This window comes from Camelus ferus, chromosome 16 (genome assembly GCF_009834535.1).
Source record: "Camelus ferus isolate YT-003-E chromosome 16, BCGSAC_Cfer_1.0, whole genome shotgun sequence".
Lineage (NCBI taxonomy): Eukaryota > Metazoa > Chordata > Mammalia > Artiodactyla > Camelidae > Camelus > Camelus ferus.
This window is the reverse complement of record NC_045711.1, coordinates 1140701-1158055: the sequence shown is the minus strand read 5'-3', so window position 1 is coordinate 1158055 and position 17355 is coordinate 1140701. Positions and strand designations below refer to the sequence as shown.

At 39.7% G+C, this 17355-nt stretch overlaps 1 protein-coding gene across 4 annotated transcripts in view; it reads right to left on the bottom strand.

Moving 5' to 3' along the window:
* NCBP3 (nuclear cap binding subunit 3) overlaps positions 1–17355 on the bottom strand; it is a 33274-nt gene that overhangs the window by 9647 nt on the left and 6272 nt on the right. For all 4 annotated transcript variants that reach the window (XR_004326499.1, XR_004326498.1, XM_032497982.1 and 1 more), the window contains exons 4-12: positions 11588–11713; positions 9601–9729; positions 9304–9380; positions 8494–8602; positions 6099–6198; positions 5709–5812; positions 3417–3708; positions 1908–2062; positions 242–403 (exon numbers count right to left, since the gene is read on the bottom strand). Coding sequence is in view for 2 of the 4 variants with exons in the window: in XM_032497982.1 (XP_032353873.1) it covers positions 242–403; positions 1908–2062; positions 3417–3708; positions 5709–5812; positions 6099–6198; positions 8494–8602; positions 9304–9380; positions 9601–9729; positions 11588–11713 (1254 nt within the window). In the remaining 2 variants the exon portion in view is untranslated. The remainder of the gene's footprint in view (positions 1–241; positions 404–1907; positions 2063–3416; positions 3709–5708; positions 5813–6098; positions 6199–8493; positions 8603–9303; positions 9381–9600; positions 9730–11587; positions 11714–17355) is intronic.

Genomic DNA, 17355 nt, shown 5'->3' with positions numbered 1-17355 from the left:
ATACGTATATGGACAAAGACTGGAAGAGTACACACGAAACTAAAAAAGCATTTGTACTAAACAGAAACATTCAAGGATGGTTTTTCTCCCATTTTCTAAATTTTCCATACTGATGATGATGACAACGATTATAACGGAAGGGGAAAATTCACTTCTGGTATATGCTGTTTCCTACCTCTGCTACACCCACTGTCTCTGTACTCACCCAGTTCCCATGCCCATCAGTTTAAGTGTTACCAACCTGATTTCTTCTCCCGAGTGTCAGAGTAGAGGCCTTTAACATCTTGCCTGGGAACACCTAGCCTACTATGTACATCAGAAAAGGGCTCTCTCCAAACGACTGGGTTACTACTAAAAGCCTTTTCCGGAGAATACGGTCTTTTTCCTAATCGCTGGCGTATATCTAGAAAAAGAAAAGTACTACCGTGACCATGCACATACGCTTTGCAGTCTGTACTGTCAAGTTGAGGTCCCTCCAGGACCTGGAGCCACACGTCCCCACGTGAGGATAAGGGGCCTGACACAGCAAGCTTCTAAGAGCCTTCCCTCTGTGCAGTAAGTCTGGATTCCCCCATGAAAATTCAAATGAGAACCCCCAGGAGATGGCAGCGGGGGCGGGGGGGGGGGGGCAGGAATCTAGGCTGACTGCTCCAGAAAGGAATTTCTGAGGCAGAATCAACTGTTTTGTGTGGCTTTTTTTGTTTTCAGTAGAATCAAACAGAGTAACTAATTTACAAACATTTCAGCTAACAAGAAATACTGCAAGCTCCCTGAGGGCAGAAGCTGCAATCTTTGAACAATAAGAAGCTCTCAATAAGCTATTACATTGAACAATGAATGTAATGAGACTGACAAAAAGCAAAGGATCAAGGGAGGATGTCCCAAATCAAATTTGTTTTTCCTTCAACACCCACCCCCACCACCAATCCCCAGCCTAGAAATCTGCCTGTCCTGAGGAGCTCCCTCTCACAATAACAGCAACAAAAGCACATTTATTAGCAAGCCATCATGCTGGGCTCCCACCATGTTGCTGCTTCTCTCCAGAATAGCATCCCCATCTTTCAGTCCCTCAGGGCTGAGCCCCTTGGCTTCTCTACCTTTCCTCCCACACTTCCCAGTGCCAAGTCTTCCTCCTTTAGAAGGACTGACACTCTCGTCAATTCTGTTCCCAATCTAGTTCAGGCCCTTGTCATTTACTTAACTCTCTATCGCATCCTACTCTGTCATCAAGTTATCTTTCCAAAATAGACATGAGATTAGGTTACTTCCCACCTCAAAAAACTGAGATCCTATCTCTTCTTCAAGGCCTTGCTCCACAGCCACGTTCTCTGAGAAGCCTTCCACAACAGACCTTCCCCAGCAGACCCACCTCCCCTCTCTGCTCCCACAGCCCACTGCGCACAGTGCCCTCTCAGGGCACTTACTTCATTCTGCTTTGGGTGGAATTATCTGAACGTGTGCCTTTATGTTTTCCCATTTGAGTTCTACGAGGACTTTGCATCCCCTGCGAGGACTTCTAACACTCTCAGCACCTAGCGTGGCACATTGCAGGCATGGCCAAGTACCCACCACGTGCGTGTTTGCACACATAAACTAACCAGTTCAAATTCTTGACTATTTATACAACAACCCAACTTAATTTCTGTTATCCTTATGTATAAAATACACCAAAGACATTCACAGTAGAATACTTACTTGGGACAAAAAATCTTGAGAGCTGGTATTGCAAATGTCTGATTAAATTTCATACCCTGAAGTTCCAGTATCTAAGCCGAAATTTTAAGTGATGAATCAGGACAACTAAATTGGTCCACAACGGACAGCGTTTAATCCAAGAACCTATCCTTGCCTGAATCTGCTTTCTGGAACTCAGAATGAAACCCGGGAACACAACTGACCAATAATACCTGTTTTAGCGCTGCTGCCCGGTGGCCGTGGACGTGGGTGTTGACGTTTTTCATCTAACAAATGTCGGACATCTGCAAATTTCTCAGATGGTAATTTGTTACCAATTCGGTTTTTTATATTGCTTGTGGATAGAGTATCTGACCTCATGGAGTTCCTTTAAATAAAGGGGTGGGGAGGGCACAGTAAATCAATTTCAACTGTGGGATAACACTCACACAACAATCTCATAGGCTTTGGGAAAAACAAATTAAGAAACCCAATCTAATATGGCCAACATTCACTTACAAATACCACACACCAATAGTTATTTGCTTATAAAAGTCACTATCAGCCGGCTGTAAAGAGGCCAGCTGGGGCGAGCAGGTCCTTGGGTTTTCTGCGGTGGTTTCCACACATGGCCCCTGTGCGCTACTGTTGAGTAATTATGAGTCCTCTTCTCCAGGACAGACGTTAAGGAGAGACCTGCAAAGGGCTGGCAGCCCCTGCTCACGCAGGCTGTTCTCTGGATGCAGTCTAGATACGACCAAGTCTACAATGCCTGTCTTTAGAGGGCAGATGTCTCTGTCAAAGACACCTCCCTGAGGGGACGAGCCATACGCTGGCAGCATTCCCCATCAGAAAGGTCTCTACAAGCTAAAAGTAAGGATGTGAACAAAGCCATACAAACAAACCAGCCTGAAAGTTGATTTCCTCTTTTCCCAAACACATCATCAAGAACACCTAGCGAGAGTACCCCTAGGCTCCAGCCCTTTGAGCTGTGCATAGGCGACCTGCCCTCAGGAAATCTGCTTAGCTTCACTAGTCATCAAAGAGATGCATTTTAAAATAACTGTAACTTTTTTTGCTCATGAATAGCAAAAATCAAAGTGATAATACCTAAGGTTGGTGAGTATGCAGGTAACAGGTGGTAATGCAAGAGAGTAAAACCTTCCTGCAAGGAAATTTAGCAGTGGAGGAGCAATACCACATTTTAAAACATACACCATTTTGTGCAATAACTGAAGTTTATCATTAGTGCAACAGTAAGAAAACAGAAATCTAAATGTCTGTCAGTTAGGGACTGGTTAAATAAATCATGGCACTTTCAAACAATGAACTACCTATGGTTGAAAAAATAGCAGCTATCTGTAATAATTAAATGGAAAAAGCATATTTCAAAACAATGTAAATAGTATAACTTCATTTTTGTACAAATGTAGCTGTAATTTCTCCATGTGTTACATGTACACATAAAACCAGCAGGAAGGTTATTCACCCAGTTGCTAACAGCAATCCTCTAGGAGAAGATGAGATTCCAGGTCTTTCACTTTCTACACAGTCTACAGTTTTTATAACAAGGATCACTTCTTATACATCAAGGGGAAAAATCAGACACTTTTACTCAAATTCTACAAAGGACTGAAATCTGAATAGATATAAAGGATTATAAAATTAGGAGGAATTAAGAAAAAGTTAGCATTTAAATTAAATTAAAAGCTAGCATCGATAGAAAGAAAAAATGTTTTTACCTGATATTTTTCAACTGGGATTCCACTTCATCAGCATACATCGTCATTTTCATGCTTTTCTTTGGTGAAGGAGTGGAAATCATTTTCAGTTCCAGATCATAGTCCATTTCATCGGAGTCTGAGCTGCTGGCACTGGATCGCCTCGACGTGCTCCGCTCCCGAGTCTGCTTGAGGGCTGGGACCTCCTCGTGGTACTCCACCACGACCCTGTCGTCCGCGTCCATGTCCTGGTCCTCCTCCTCCTCCTCCTCTTCCTCCTCTTCAATGGGTTCCTCTGGAACATTCACTAGTCCTAAGGGATTTAACCAAAAAACATTAGGAAAAGTGTTAAAACTAACAAGTCCGATTTTCTATTCTATGTCGGTAAACGCTTTAAAAGATGGGGTTCCCATCCTAAGAGTTTACTGGAGCATTATCTATAGTAGTGCTAACCTGGTTACCATTCTGACCCCTACAACACAAGAACAGCTAGGTAAAGTAGGGCCTAGCAGCCTGATGCAGTATTGTGAAGTTATCTAAAATACAGTCCATCATCATTACTCAGATTCTATACTTGGGAATTTTCCAAATCCATTCATAACTCCAGAATCAATACCTATGTGCTTCTGTGGTCACTTGTGGACATGCACAGAGCAGCAGAAAATCTGAGGCACTCGACACGCATGTTCCCACCAGAGGGCAAACAAGGCCATGCCTTTTTGTCTCCATCTCTCACACTGGAAACAAGTGTCCTTTCTGCAGCCTAGTGAGTGCTGCTTTTTAACATTTTTGTAGCTTTTTATTGGTGATTTCACTGCTTAAAACAGCCTCTAAGCATAGTTCTGAAGCTGTCTAGTGTTACCAAGCATAAGCAGGCTATGATGTGCTTTATGGAGAAAACCCGTGTGTCAGATAAGCTTTGTTCGGGCATGCGTTACAGTGCTGTTGGCCATGAGTCCAATGCTAATGAACCAACCTATGTATCAAATAAGGTCTCTTTAAACAGAAACACACACCAAACAAGGTTGTATGTTGATCAGTTGATGAAAATAGTGTGACCAGAGTCTCTGAATGGTTTGGTATTTGCTACTTCTATGATCATAGTGATTTCACAGAACATAACCACCACAAATAATGAAAATCAACTGTACGTTTAAAGGTCATGGAAAAATGCTTGTAAGTGGAAGAAGTAGAATATAAAACAGACGTCTTCAACAGTTATTAAAATACTTATTGTGAAAAAAGAAAATAGGAAAAATGTAAAATGAAATCAGTTATTGCAGAGCACTAGAATTAGAGGCAATTTGCTTTTTAATTTCTTTAATATGAATATAAAAATTACATGATGAAAATATCTTAAAGCAACTGAAATTGGAAAAGCAAAACTGTGTTAACAGAAAAGTACCTGCATTAAGATGCAGATTTCATATAATGATTTGTAATGGAAAAGAGTCTGAAAAAAAAATATGTATGTAAATGTGTAACTGAACTGCTTTACTGTATACCTGAAACTAACATTGTAAACGACACTTCAATAAAAAATAAGAATTAAAGAAAAAAAAGATGCAGATTTCAAATATACAAGTTTGGATATTCACATTAAATTAAAATGTATAGATTTCACCTCTCCCTGTCCCTATTTACAATGATAAATGTGAATGCACGTTACTCCATGTTTGTATGCTGACTTGGCTGGTTCTACAAAGCACATAGAAGATCTCACAGGACTCACAGATATCTCTCAAAATTAAAACAAATTTTTATAAAGCATAATGAAAATGGTTCTTTTACAACAAGCCCCCAAAGGAAGGAAAAAGAGGAGGGAGGGAGGGAGGGAGGGAGGGAGAAAAACAGAAAGAAAGAAAGAAGAAACTAAATGAAACCCAAGTCATGGTCTCCCACTTTACTGAGGCAGTCACGTGCACAAGCCAACAAGCATGGAACCCTAGACAGAGCAGCCTATTTTCATCATCAGACAAAGAAACAATAAAATCAACTCATCTGACAAAATAAATTTAAACAATTTTTTTCGTGCAGCTTTTGATGTTAATTGAAAAATGAGATTCCTAAGAAAAGCTTTAATTTTCCCTACATTTGGCCTTTATTGTTAGAACAGCTTTTATAAAATCATTTGACCTCTTTGGGCAATTTAAAATTAACTGTGACTTGACTTACTTCCTTATATGTTGGCAGAGGGTGAGGGCAAGGAAGAGAGGATGATAAAGTTTGGAACCTTAAAAGACTGTGTTAAGAATAAAAATACGATTTCGGGAGCCAAACATGTGTCTACCCAAGAGCTGAGCAGGCAACTACCGGAATGTCGGTGTTTATAGGACGTCAAGCCAACGTCGTCCCCAATCAGGGCTCTCTTCTTGATCACATCCCGCTGAATGCGACGGGAATGGTATCTTCGCTTCCTGCACATTGCCAAAATAAGAACACAATCAAAAACCAACCTTGAAATCCACAAATTAACGTCAGCTACACACTTTCACAATGTTAGGTAATGAAACAGAGACATTTGAAGTGAACCTGAAACTCAGCATTCTCACACCATTTACCATAGTTAAAAATCTTTAACTCCTTCTTCTTGTCTTCCTTCAAGGCCACACATGGTATGACATCCCACTGCAGAATACCAGGAAGGACTGAGAAAAGCTTAAGTACCGTTTAAATTATTGCATTTTAAGGTTTTGGACTCACCAAGAATTACTAAGAATTCCTTTCATGCCTCCATAATTTGGATTCCCATATTTCATGTAATACTGACTTCTCCTCGCTGCTCCAAGTTCCTTTTTGTCATCTAAAAATTAATTACAACAGTTATGACGATTTTCTGTGGGTGTGAAGTTGAATCAGTTTAAAAAAAAAAAAAGAATGCTCTACAGAGCTAGGATCAGATCAGCACAATCTGCCAACAAAAGGGGAAGACACACAGTACACATTCACTCTCTGGATGCCTACTAATGCAGTGCATTGTGGAGAGGGTGGAGTGAAATTCAGAGATGAATAAGGTTAAGCTGCTGTTAAGGAGCTGACTGACCTCATAGAGAAATACTATTTTAAAAAACTGAAACAATACAATATAGTAGGTTCTAAGAAGCGTAAAACAGCTTCAGTCATTACTAGTGTTCAGGAATCAAAAAGGTTTTAGAAGAGGTAGCATTTTCACTGCCCCCCAGAATGAAAACACTCCAATAACACAGATTCGGGTTAAAGAAACAGATTATACCTAAGTCCATATATTTGGGAAGCCATTTTTTTCTCCATTTGACTGTGATGTTCCTCAAAACAGCTAAAGGAAAACAGCATAGCAACATAGATCTATATAATGCACTCAAATGGCCCCTCAAATAAGTAAATGTAGAAAAGATCCCATTGATCAAGTTAAAAAGTTAACAGGAAGAACAGGTGGTCGGTGACCATCCATATTTTAGGTCTCTGACAGCTTCCCAGGCACCCACTGACTGCAAGGATGAGGAAGTGCCCAGTGCTGCAGGTAAACTTAGTGGCACAAACCAGAAGTTTCACCCTAGGAAAAACATGCCCACCAGCTTCTTGGAGAAATGGCTGATTCCAGATCTGGGGCAGGGACAGTACAAGTTGAGTCTGGAAAAACAAGATGTTTTATTGTGCCATAAAGGAAGAAAGTGCTCAAAGAAAGAGGCAGGCATGTCAAAGGAACACAGCTTGAAGGGGAGCTACTGGCCAAATCCAAGATAATCTGTGAATCAAAGCAGCAATAGAATGCCTGAGACTCACTAAATAAAATAAAACTTCATGAATCTAAACTGATATAAATAAGTAGGTAAATGGGTAAAAATGGGAACATTTTTTCCTTACAAAAGACTGCCAACTAATAAAGAAAAGAGAAATTTAAAAAATCATGAATGGATGCTAAAGCGACTGCATGCAAGTTTGATGAGCAACAGGCTATTTACATAATCTCAAAGTATCTCCCCACAAATCTTAAACTTATAAATGGAAAAGAAGTAACTTTACAGTGGAGAAACCTGGCAACCATTACCTTAACCAAGTGATGAAGGTTAACATTCCCACAAATGGGACAAATAAATACAATGTGCCTGCTGATGTGATGAAAACAACACGACATCACTTCTGTGATATTTTTGCCTAAAGTGCACAACCTGAATCTAATGAGGAGACATCAGACAAACCGAAACTGAGGGGCAGCTTGTAAACTGATGACCCTGTCCCCTTTAAAAATGTCTTAGTCAAGGGAGACAAAGCAGAGAAGCAGTTCCACACTCAGGGAGACTGAGGAGACATGGCATACTTCAACACGCGGTCCTGGAGTGGATCCTAGTTTAGTGGGGGAGTAGTACAAAGAATGATCCAGATTTATTTGACAATCATCACCATCAACAAGAACTTCTAACACTTACACAGCACTCCCTGTGTGACAGGCAGTTTTAATATAAAGAGAGGGGGAACTACAGGAACTGGTAAAATCTGAATGTGGATTATGGATTAGGTAATAGCATTGTATTAAAGTTAAATTTCCTGATTTTGATAACTGTGTGTAAGACAAAGTCCTTGTTCTTCAGAAATATGTACTGAAGTATTCAGGGGTGTAAGGGCTGTCATCGCCAATGAACTCTCAACTGATTCAAAATACACATATACATATATTATTAACGCATACCAAAATCACTGTGCATAAAAGCCTTATGAATTGTTAAAAGGCTCTTAATTTAATTCCTCAGAGAATTAGAGTTGAATGTCACCATTAGCAATTTCCAGGAAGATACTGCTGTGATACATAAAATATAATTTTAAAAAGTTTTCACAGTTCAGATGAAAAACTGGTTGAAAAGCACATGGGGCAAACCAGCTTTAACGGAAAATAACTTACCTTAGCCAGAAATCACAAAAGTATATAAATAGCTAATATTCACTTTCAAAGTCTGAAATTCCAACTCAGACAGCAAGCCTTCAATTTTATAAGCACAGAATATGACAGTTTAAAGGATCTTTGAGTTACTCGATCTAACTTCCGATTCAAAAGAGAAGGATGTCACTCGATAACAGGTCACTTTCACTAAAAATAAAAATCAATACCAATTACCACATTTACCTTTTGTAGCAAATCTCATGAATAACCTATTTCCTTTAGCAAGTTTGTTAGCTGGACGAAGATCGTTTCTTAGCAAAGACTCTTCTTCTACCTGAGACAACGTGTCCAGCTTAAGAGAAAAGAACATTTTCAATACAAAAATTAACGCTTTTTTCATATTTATTGAGTAGCAAAATTATTAAGGAAGCAATCTGCCTTTAATAATACCCACCAGCATTACTGCAGAACGTCTAAGTCAGAGGTCTTCCCTGACCACCCTGTCTAATCATCTCCATCTTTCTCTAACCTCTTACCCTTCTCTATTTTTCTCCACAGCACTCATCACTTCTGGACATTATATTATATACCTGCGTACTGTGTATTGTCTGTCCTCTCCACTAAAATGTAGACTCCAGCAGAGCAAGGACTTTGATCTGCTTGACGCTATATCCCCAGCACCAAGAATCTGGTATATTTAAAGATATTCAATAAATAACTTTTAAATGAATACACTTTAATATTTCCAACAATAATAGATACTCCATTAGGAAATATGCCAATATTCTTTAATTTTACTGATGAGATAACACTGAAGTATTTCTCAATAAAAACATTTCTTTAATACAGAAGTGTGAGTACTAAGATCTTAAGACAAAGCATTCACTCCAGCCACAGGAACTTCAAGGCCAAGAGTCTGGTGCCCTCTCAGAAGGTGTAATGGTGGAAGTCAGAGGAAGAACACAACTCGCTAAGTCTTTAAGGCTTAAATAACGCGATAGGAAGCAAGTGTTTACAGCACAACCTTCCACGCATCTTTGTCCTCTTACTGACCTCTACATCACTTGAGTTCTCATCTTCAACTTCTCCTTCTTCAGCCTCATCATCATCTGAACTGTCTTCCTGTTTGTCTAAAACGGAATGTGAGGGACAAGATGAACCTTAACATAACTCCATCTCATATACGTTAAAAGTCTAATATTTCCTCCTCCTCTTAACAAATGACCCAAAGCATCATAGCTTATTTCAGAAATAGCTGGCGATGAGATGCTATATAACACTTTGCATAGAAACTCAAACTGCAAAGAACAGGACTTGCAGCTCCAAAGCCCCTCCTTCGTGGTCAGTTACCTTTTTTACTTTTCTCAGATGACTTGTCCTCACTGGCATCCCTGCTTCTTATCTTATCCAGGGCTGGCAGGGAGCTCATGTTGATAAGGGCTCGTGTGGCTGTTATTTCATCCAACCAAACCACATTACCTAAAATAAGATGTAAAATAACACTGAACGTCGCATTCAAATGGTAACTTTCTTGAGGGCAGAGAATATATCATATTCATCGCTACAGTGTCATTCAGCTGGCATCAGTAAGCGTACAAACCAACTAAGGAAAGGAAGTATACAGAAAGTGGTAGCAAAACCTCTGATAAAGTTAGCCCAGAGCTGCATTCCCAAGCTGGGTTCCACAAAAGAATGGTCAAGTATTCCACGAAAAAGAGCTTCTGTATATTAAAACCGCCTGGCACACAGTGAGTGTTACGCACAACTGTTAGCAGTTCTTGACAATGATGACGACTGTCAGAGAAATTTGGATTATCCCTTATTCTTCTGCCCTCTCCATGGAAGCCCTCTGCTGTCCCTTGTCATCTGGACATGCTAAATGATCTTCCCCTGTTATAAAGTGTGGCTGATGATGGCGCCCATGGGATACATACAAGGAGGCGTGACAGCCACTTGGTTTTGCAGCAACCAATTTAATTTCGTTCTTAGAGAATTTACCCAAGAAAAAGGTTTTTGAGAACTTTAACTTTAAAGCAGCACTTCTCAAACTTATGCTATCCCTATGTCTCAGTTTGAGAAATGAAGGTCTAAAGATTCTCATTTCTGTTAATAATATGCCACATGGTCTTGAGCAAATAATTTCCCTCCTCTGCTCCTCAGTTTCTGATGTACAAAATGAGGTAGCTGAACTGCATGATTCTAAGGGTCCCCCTGACTCTAATATCCCTTAGCTACCGGTTTAATGAGTTAACTCAGAGGTTAGCAAACTATAACCAGTGGGCCAAATCCAGCCAACCGTCTGTTATTTATTAATTTATTCATCCATTCATCCATTTATCTATTTATACTTGTACCAGCTGTATTTAGTTATAACTAATGTACAATGAACTACACACCCACCACCTGTTTTTGTAAATAAAGTGCTACAGAAAACAGCCAGGCTCATTCAATTATATTGTCTATGGCTGCTCTCATGCTACACTGGCAGAGCTGGGCAGATTCCACAGAGACTGCAAAGCCTAAAATATTTATTACCCAGCCCTTTTTAAAAAAGGTTTGCCAACCCCTGATTTGGATGGTCTAAGTTAAGCAAAAAGAAAAAAGGAGAAAAATCTTTTACTCAGTCATGTTTGTTCTTCTTTCAATGAAAGCACTGAATTAACATCTAAAGAAAGCAGCTGGAAAAACCAGGAAACCAGGAAAACCAGGTCAGCAAGCTGGTGGTGAATAAAGCCAGAGGAGAAGTGAGTCTAGAGAAGAAGCCAGCAGAGTCATTACCAGAGGTCAGGACAGACTTGGACTGGGAGGCAAGTTAAAAATTACAGTTAGCTCATAAGTTGAACAGCCCAGATTAGGGCAAGCAGATGAAGCTCTAGAAAACACAGTCCAAAGAAAGCAGAAACAAGAGGTCTGGCACAGTGTCAGAGGTTTCTAGTCTAGTATCCGGGTCAGAGACAGCCTGCTGAAGAGCTGTATGGCAAGCTGCAATGACACAGTCTGAAGCCCGGAAAACGCAGCCCCAAGTCTACGCACTTGGACCCACTCCTTTGGTGGGAAACTGTGGGTGTTAGAGAGGCCTCAGTCATGTACCCTAGACTCGGATGCCAGCAACAAACCTCCTCAAGGCCTGATCACCACCTCTGAGCTGACTCAGAACACTCCTGGGATATGATCTGGCAGATTGGTTAACACACTCTGGTTCTTGTCAGTGGGCAATGCTTTCTCTCCTAGACTAAGGGCATAGTCTGGGCCTCAATCATTCACCATTTGAGATGGTAAGAACTCTCTTATAATCATAAACAAAAGCACAGTCAATGGAACATGTGAGTGTACTTACAGGAGGTATCATCCAACCACTCGATGTGAGCAGGGGGATATTCTTTAAAGTAGGAAAAGATGTCCTGGGTACTCATCTCATCTACTCCACAAATGTAGATTGTCTCCAGTCTCACTTTGGGGATTGCTAGAAAAACAAGACATAGAAAAGATGACAGATTTTTCCTATCTGCTGTTGCACATCTCACCAGTACCTTTTCGTAACAGTTCAGATAATAGGTGTTCAGAAAAGAAATAAACTGAAAGAGTTGACAAATATTTCAAAAGAAAATGAGACTTGATGGTAAACTATTTTAACTTTTTATCACAGAATAATAGTACTGAACAAATAACTTAATTCAGGACAGGTCTATTAGGCTGAGAAAGACTAAACAAGTGGTGTTGATAATATACATGATACTTCCCCTCAAACTAACCTGTGGTAATTAGAACAATCCCAAATTCAACAGGATTATCCATTAAACTTGATAAACTGATTCTAAAGTTTTTTAAATGTTATGTCAAAGAGAAATGTGTGATAGTCAAGATAATTCTGAAAAGAAGAGATGTTGCCCCTGGATGGAAAGCAAAGTGTGAAACTAGAGCAAAGAAATCCTACAATTCAATAAGAAAATGACAGCCCCAAATAAAAATGAGCAAAAGGACACGAACAAGGAATTCACCCAAAAAGAAACAGAAAAGGAAAACAGCCATATAAAGAGATGGTTGGCCTCACTACTTATCAGGAAAATGCACATTAAAACAAGATCTCAGTTTTCACTGACCAGGTTCTTAATTTGTCTTTTTAGTAACAAATGAGTGGCAGTGTGGGGCAAAGAGCTGCTCCCTCTGCTGGTGGCAGTGAGAACTGGCACAGCACCTCCACAGGGCAGCTGGGAGTGTCTACTACAAACTTAGGCCCTACAGGCACAGGAATCCTCAGTACTGACCCTGAATACGTGTGGGTTCAGAGTGGCTCACGTGGAGATGCTCACTGCAGCACTATCTTAATAACCCACGATCTATTAGAGTAATAAATTATGGTTTATCCATATTAAATGAATCATGGATTATTCATATTATAGAATATTAAGCAGTTAAAAACAATGAGATAATTTATTATATACTATGGAATGATTCTAAGACATATTATTGAGTGAAAAAAGCAAGAGCAGAAAAATGCATACATTAAAAAAATTAAGGGGAGGGTAGAGCTCAGTGGTGGAGCACATGCTTAGCATGCACGAGGTCCTGGGTTCAATCCCCAGGACCGCCATTAAAAATTAATTAATTAATTAATTAATTAATTAATTAATTAATTAATTAATAAACTTAACTACCTCACCCCCAAGAAAACAAAAACATTAAAACATAAACACCACCATATATTTTCTAAGGGTACATATCTGTGTACACAAATACCTATAAAAAGAATTCACTCCACACTGATAATAACTAGTACCTCTGGAGAGAAAGAAAGGTTAAAGGCTGCGGTCAAAAAGGAACTTAGAGCCTTACCAGAATTGTGTTAATTTTTCACTAAATACTTTAAGCACATTATTTCATTTATCTTTCTAATTGTGAAATGTCAATTAAGTCAACAATAAGAAAAAATATTTTCAGATACCTGTATATCCATCACCTAGCTTTATGCATAATTCCTTTTAAAGATTTGAGGCAAATATAGTATTACATATAAAACTAGGGCCTGTGTAAGCTCTCCACATCCCTTCTCTCCCTGCCTTCTCCAGAATAATTCTGTTAAGAATTCAATGTCCATTACTCCCCCAAGTATGTTTTTATATATCATATATTTTATTTATAACAAATGAACTTGAAACACATGTGAATACTTTCCGATGAAAATTATTTTTAATTTTTTTTTTGGCATTTTGAAGAGTAAAAGATGGGTCTAATGGGACCCCATGAGGTGTGGCCAGGATAAAGCAGGTAAGTACCTTCCTGACAACCCAGATTCATCAAGACTTATGAATTCAAGCAATGCAACAAAAAACAGAGGCCCAAATGAGATGGAGGGCCACACTCTAACACGCAGGATGAGAAACGGAAGGGGTCAGCCCAGGGGGCCTTCTCAGTTCTTCAAGCCAAAGGCCATGACTTTGGAGGGAAAAATCCTATGGGAAGTAAAGAGATGGTTCTGAAGAAGGCAACAAACAACAAGGAGAACTCTTAGTGATGATGGAGGAAACAGAGTGAGGAGCAGGCAGAAAAAATCTTGCAGGAGATGCTGATATGATACGAAGAATTGAATCATATATGAGACAAGCAGAGAAAATAAGAACCAAGAGAAATGACAAAAACAAATACCAAGAGTATCATAGTGTTGTTCTAATAAAACACTACATCAACATTAAAAAAAAAAAAAACAACTCTACAGGTGAAGAAAGAGCTTAAAAACAAAAGGTAAAAGAGTATAAGGAACAAAACTTCCTGGCCTCAGACGTCTAAATTTTAATGTAGAGGGAGTGGTATACACATCTAGAAACAGACAGTGGACAACCATGTTCAAAAGAAGCAGGTAAATGTATACAAATATCAAATCATTACGTTGTATACCTGAAACCGTGTTATATGCCAATTATACCTCAATTAAAAAAAAAAGCCGGTAAAAATAAGAAAGACATACAAAAGCCGTATCACTGAAGAGAGAAACTAGACTCAGTCAGCTGGAGGATAAAAAAGGTTCACTCTCAAAAGAGAACCAAACTGACAGTGTGGCAAGATCCACTGGAGATGGGAACTTTGCTAAGCTCAAGGTTTGATGGAAGTCTGCCAAAGGACAATGCTCAACACCACCTCACCTTGCTGACAATGCTGCTGCTTAAAATAAAACAAAACCACAAAGAAGGCACCTAGATTTATGCCCAACTGATGGGAAAGGACTAACAGCTGAGGGGGCAGTGAAGAGATGAACTGGGCATTTACCGAGTGCTGACTACAAGTGAGATGGTGAGGGCGTCATCTTGGATTTTCTAACAGAAAGAAGACAATGAATGACAGGACACAAAACTCGAATCTTTAGGAAAGTAGATTTCTGAAAATGCAGGAAAAAAGTAGCCAATCCCAAAGCCTCATTAGAATGATGAAAAATTTGGAAGACAAGAAATACAGTAACTCAGAGTGTAAGAGGCGATCCCAAGAAAAGAGAAGGCAGCAAAGCTTAGGTGAGCACAACTCACCAAAGAACACAAATGGCAGATGGATGAAGGGTAAATATAAGAAATCGAGGAAACTGCAAGAGTAACACAAGGCTACACAATGCCACGGAAAATGCTGATGACAGACTGTCAAGTGAAAAGGAAGAAAGCAGTATGACTACAAAGGGGAAAACAAAAATAAAGTCCACACCCAGAAAAGATTAAAAGGAAATACACACAATGCGACAATGACTGGGTTTGTGTGGTGGTCTGTGGACAAATTTTCTTCTTACTCTACTTTCCAAATTTTCTTTGGTGGACATGAATTGTTTGTCTGATACCTAATGGAAAAAAAGGTTATAATCCAGAGTACATACGTTCATCAAAAACGCTAACGGTTGTTTTTGCATTTTTTTTTAAATGTTTGGAGCAACATTGTTTTGGGAAGATGATGCGGAAAAAGGGCAGAGCTGTTGATCTATTTCGCTCTGCTACTAACTAACAGTAGAACAGCTATCATTCAGTAAGGACTAAAACCCAAGACAGGTGATAACAGCTTTAGAATTAGTTTTAATAGACTTAAACTTTCTCGTCTAGAATTACTGAATCCTGCTGTAATACAACTAAAACACACAGCACTGATTTCAGAACTAGGTAGTAATCCCTAAGAAGTTGCAGGGAAGGAGCAAAGTCCCTTAAAGCCTAGAGAAGGACTAATCCTGCACTGATTTTCATAAAAGAGGAAAAGAGAAATTCCAAAACTACAAATTGAAAAGACTGTCATTCTCTGAAATTTTTTTAAAAAATAGCTTATCAGACAGAACCTATGATCCTTTAAGAAACCAAGTCTTTCCCAGAGGAAATGACATGAGTTCACTATGGAACAAGCCAGCTCACCTAGTCTCTTTTTTGATCAGATTTCCAGGCCAGGACATTCAAAGAACACCGCAGATGGTCTTCTATCCTGAGTTCATTAAGGCATGTAATCTAGTTCCTCAGGATAATAAACCCAATAACAGAATAAGATTCTAATCCACGGGTCTATGTGTCACGGCATGGTGCAGGAGTATCCTGTTTGACATTTACCAACAACCAGATGAAGATGCAGAAGCCACGCATACCAAAGTGAGGAGTGCAGCCAAAATGCTGAAAGGCAGAGTTAAGATGAAAATTAACTCCGCAGGCTAAAATGGAGTCTTGAAATCAACAAGGTGTAATTTAACGGAGATCAATAAAAAGTGCCTCAAGAACAAGATGAGAAAGACTGTCGTGATGGGTGCAGTTCCTGGGGGAAACGCTGGTGCTCTGGTTGACCAGACAATGAAGGCTGACTAGACAATGACGTGGCCAGGACAGAGACCGCTCTGCCGTGCTCTCCACGAATCCAACCATTTCTGGAATCTGCACCTCACCTGATGAAGGGCATTTAGAAACTAGGAAGGGTCTAAAGGAGAGAGACCAAAAAGTCATGTCACATGAGAAAGTTTAGGGAATGGGCTGTCCATTCCTTCACCTGAGAGTCATCGTGTGAATGAGGAAAGGACTTAACGTTGTTCTGAGAGTCACACATAACCAATGGACAGAAATCACTAGAAAGCAACTTCTGTTTAACATGAGAAGGTATCCAAAAACAAGACTGACCGCCACATAAATAGTTCTTATGAAGAAAACGTTCAGAGGCCAAAGGACCATTGGGAACCTTCCCAAGAGGCCTGCAGCACTGGGTAGGAGGTGGGATCTAGATGATCTCTAAGGTCCCTTCCAACCACAAGCACTTTGATCTTGGAGATAAGGAGGCCAAAGCTGCTTAACACTGACTCACTAAGGGCAGCAGACTGGTCTGCTGCAGCACATCCCAACTACATCCCTGAAGCTGGCACCGAGATTAGGAGCACAGGCTTCAGTCCGACCAGCCTTCAAATCCCAGCCTTGCTACTTACTAGCTGCGGGACTTCAGGCAAGTTTCTCTACCTCAAGGCTCCTTCCTTTCCTCATCAGTAAAACAGAAACGATACTTTCCCAGAAACAGGGTTGTTGAAAGGGTAAGTTAACCACATAGTCGAGTGACTGGCACATAGCAAGCATCTATCAAATAGTATATTGTATTACTATTAGTGTTAATAATAAGAAAAAATAACTTTAATTAAAAAAAGAAAAAGAAAAAAAAACTTGACAGCTATAGTGGTTGCAGGAATCAAGATGTTTATTCCAACGTCCCCATTCTCCCAAGAGGCTGGGCCACTTAGATGACTGGAAGATGGGGAATGCCAGATAACTGTAATAATAACTAACATTTATTGGGCACTTACTATGTGCCAGACACCACTCTAAGAATCACATTTTGTTACAGCATCCCAACAACCCTATAAGAACCAACGTTAATCTGCCTTTCCAGATGAAGAAACTGAGGTTCTTAGAGGCTAGATAACTTGCTTAAGGTCACAGAGCTAGAAAATGACAAGTCAGGATTTGAATACATGCCATCAGGCTTCAGAACTCAGCTCTTAACCACAATACCAACAGTTCTTAATCCTGACTATACACTAGAATTACCTGGGGAGATATCAAAATAATAACTGTCTCTGAGATCTACCCAGACCCCTCCACCCTTTCTGTAATTTAAATTGATCTG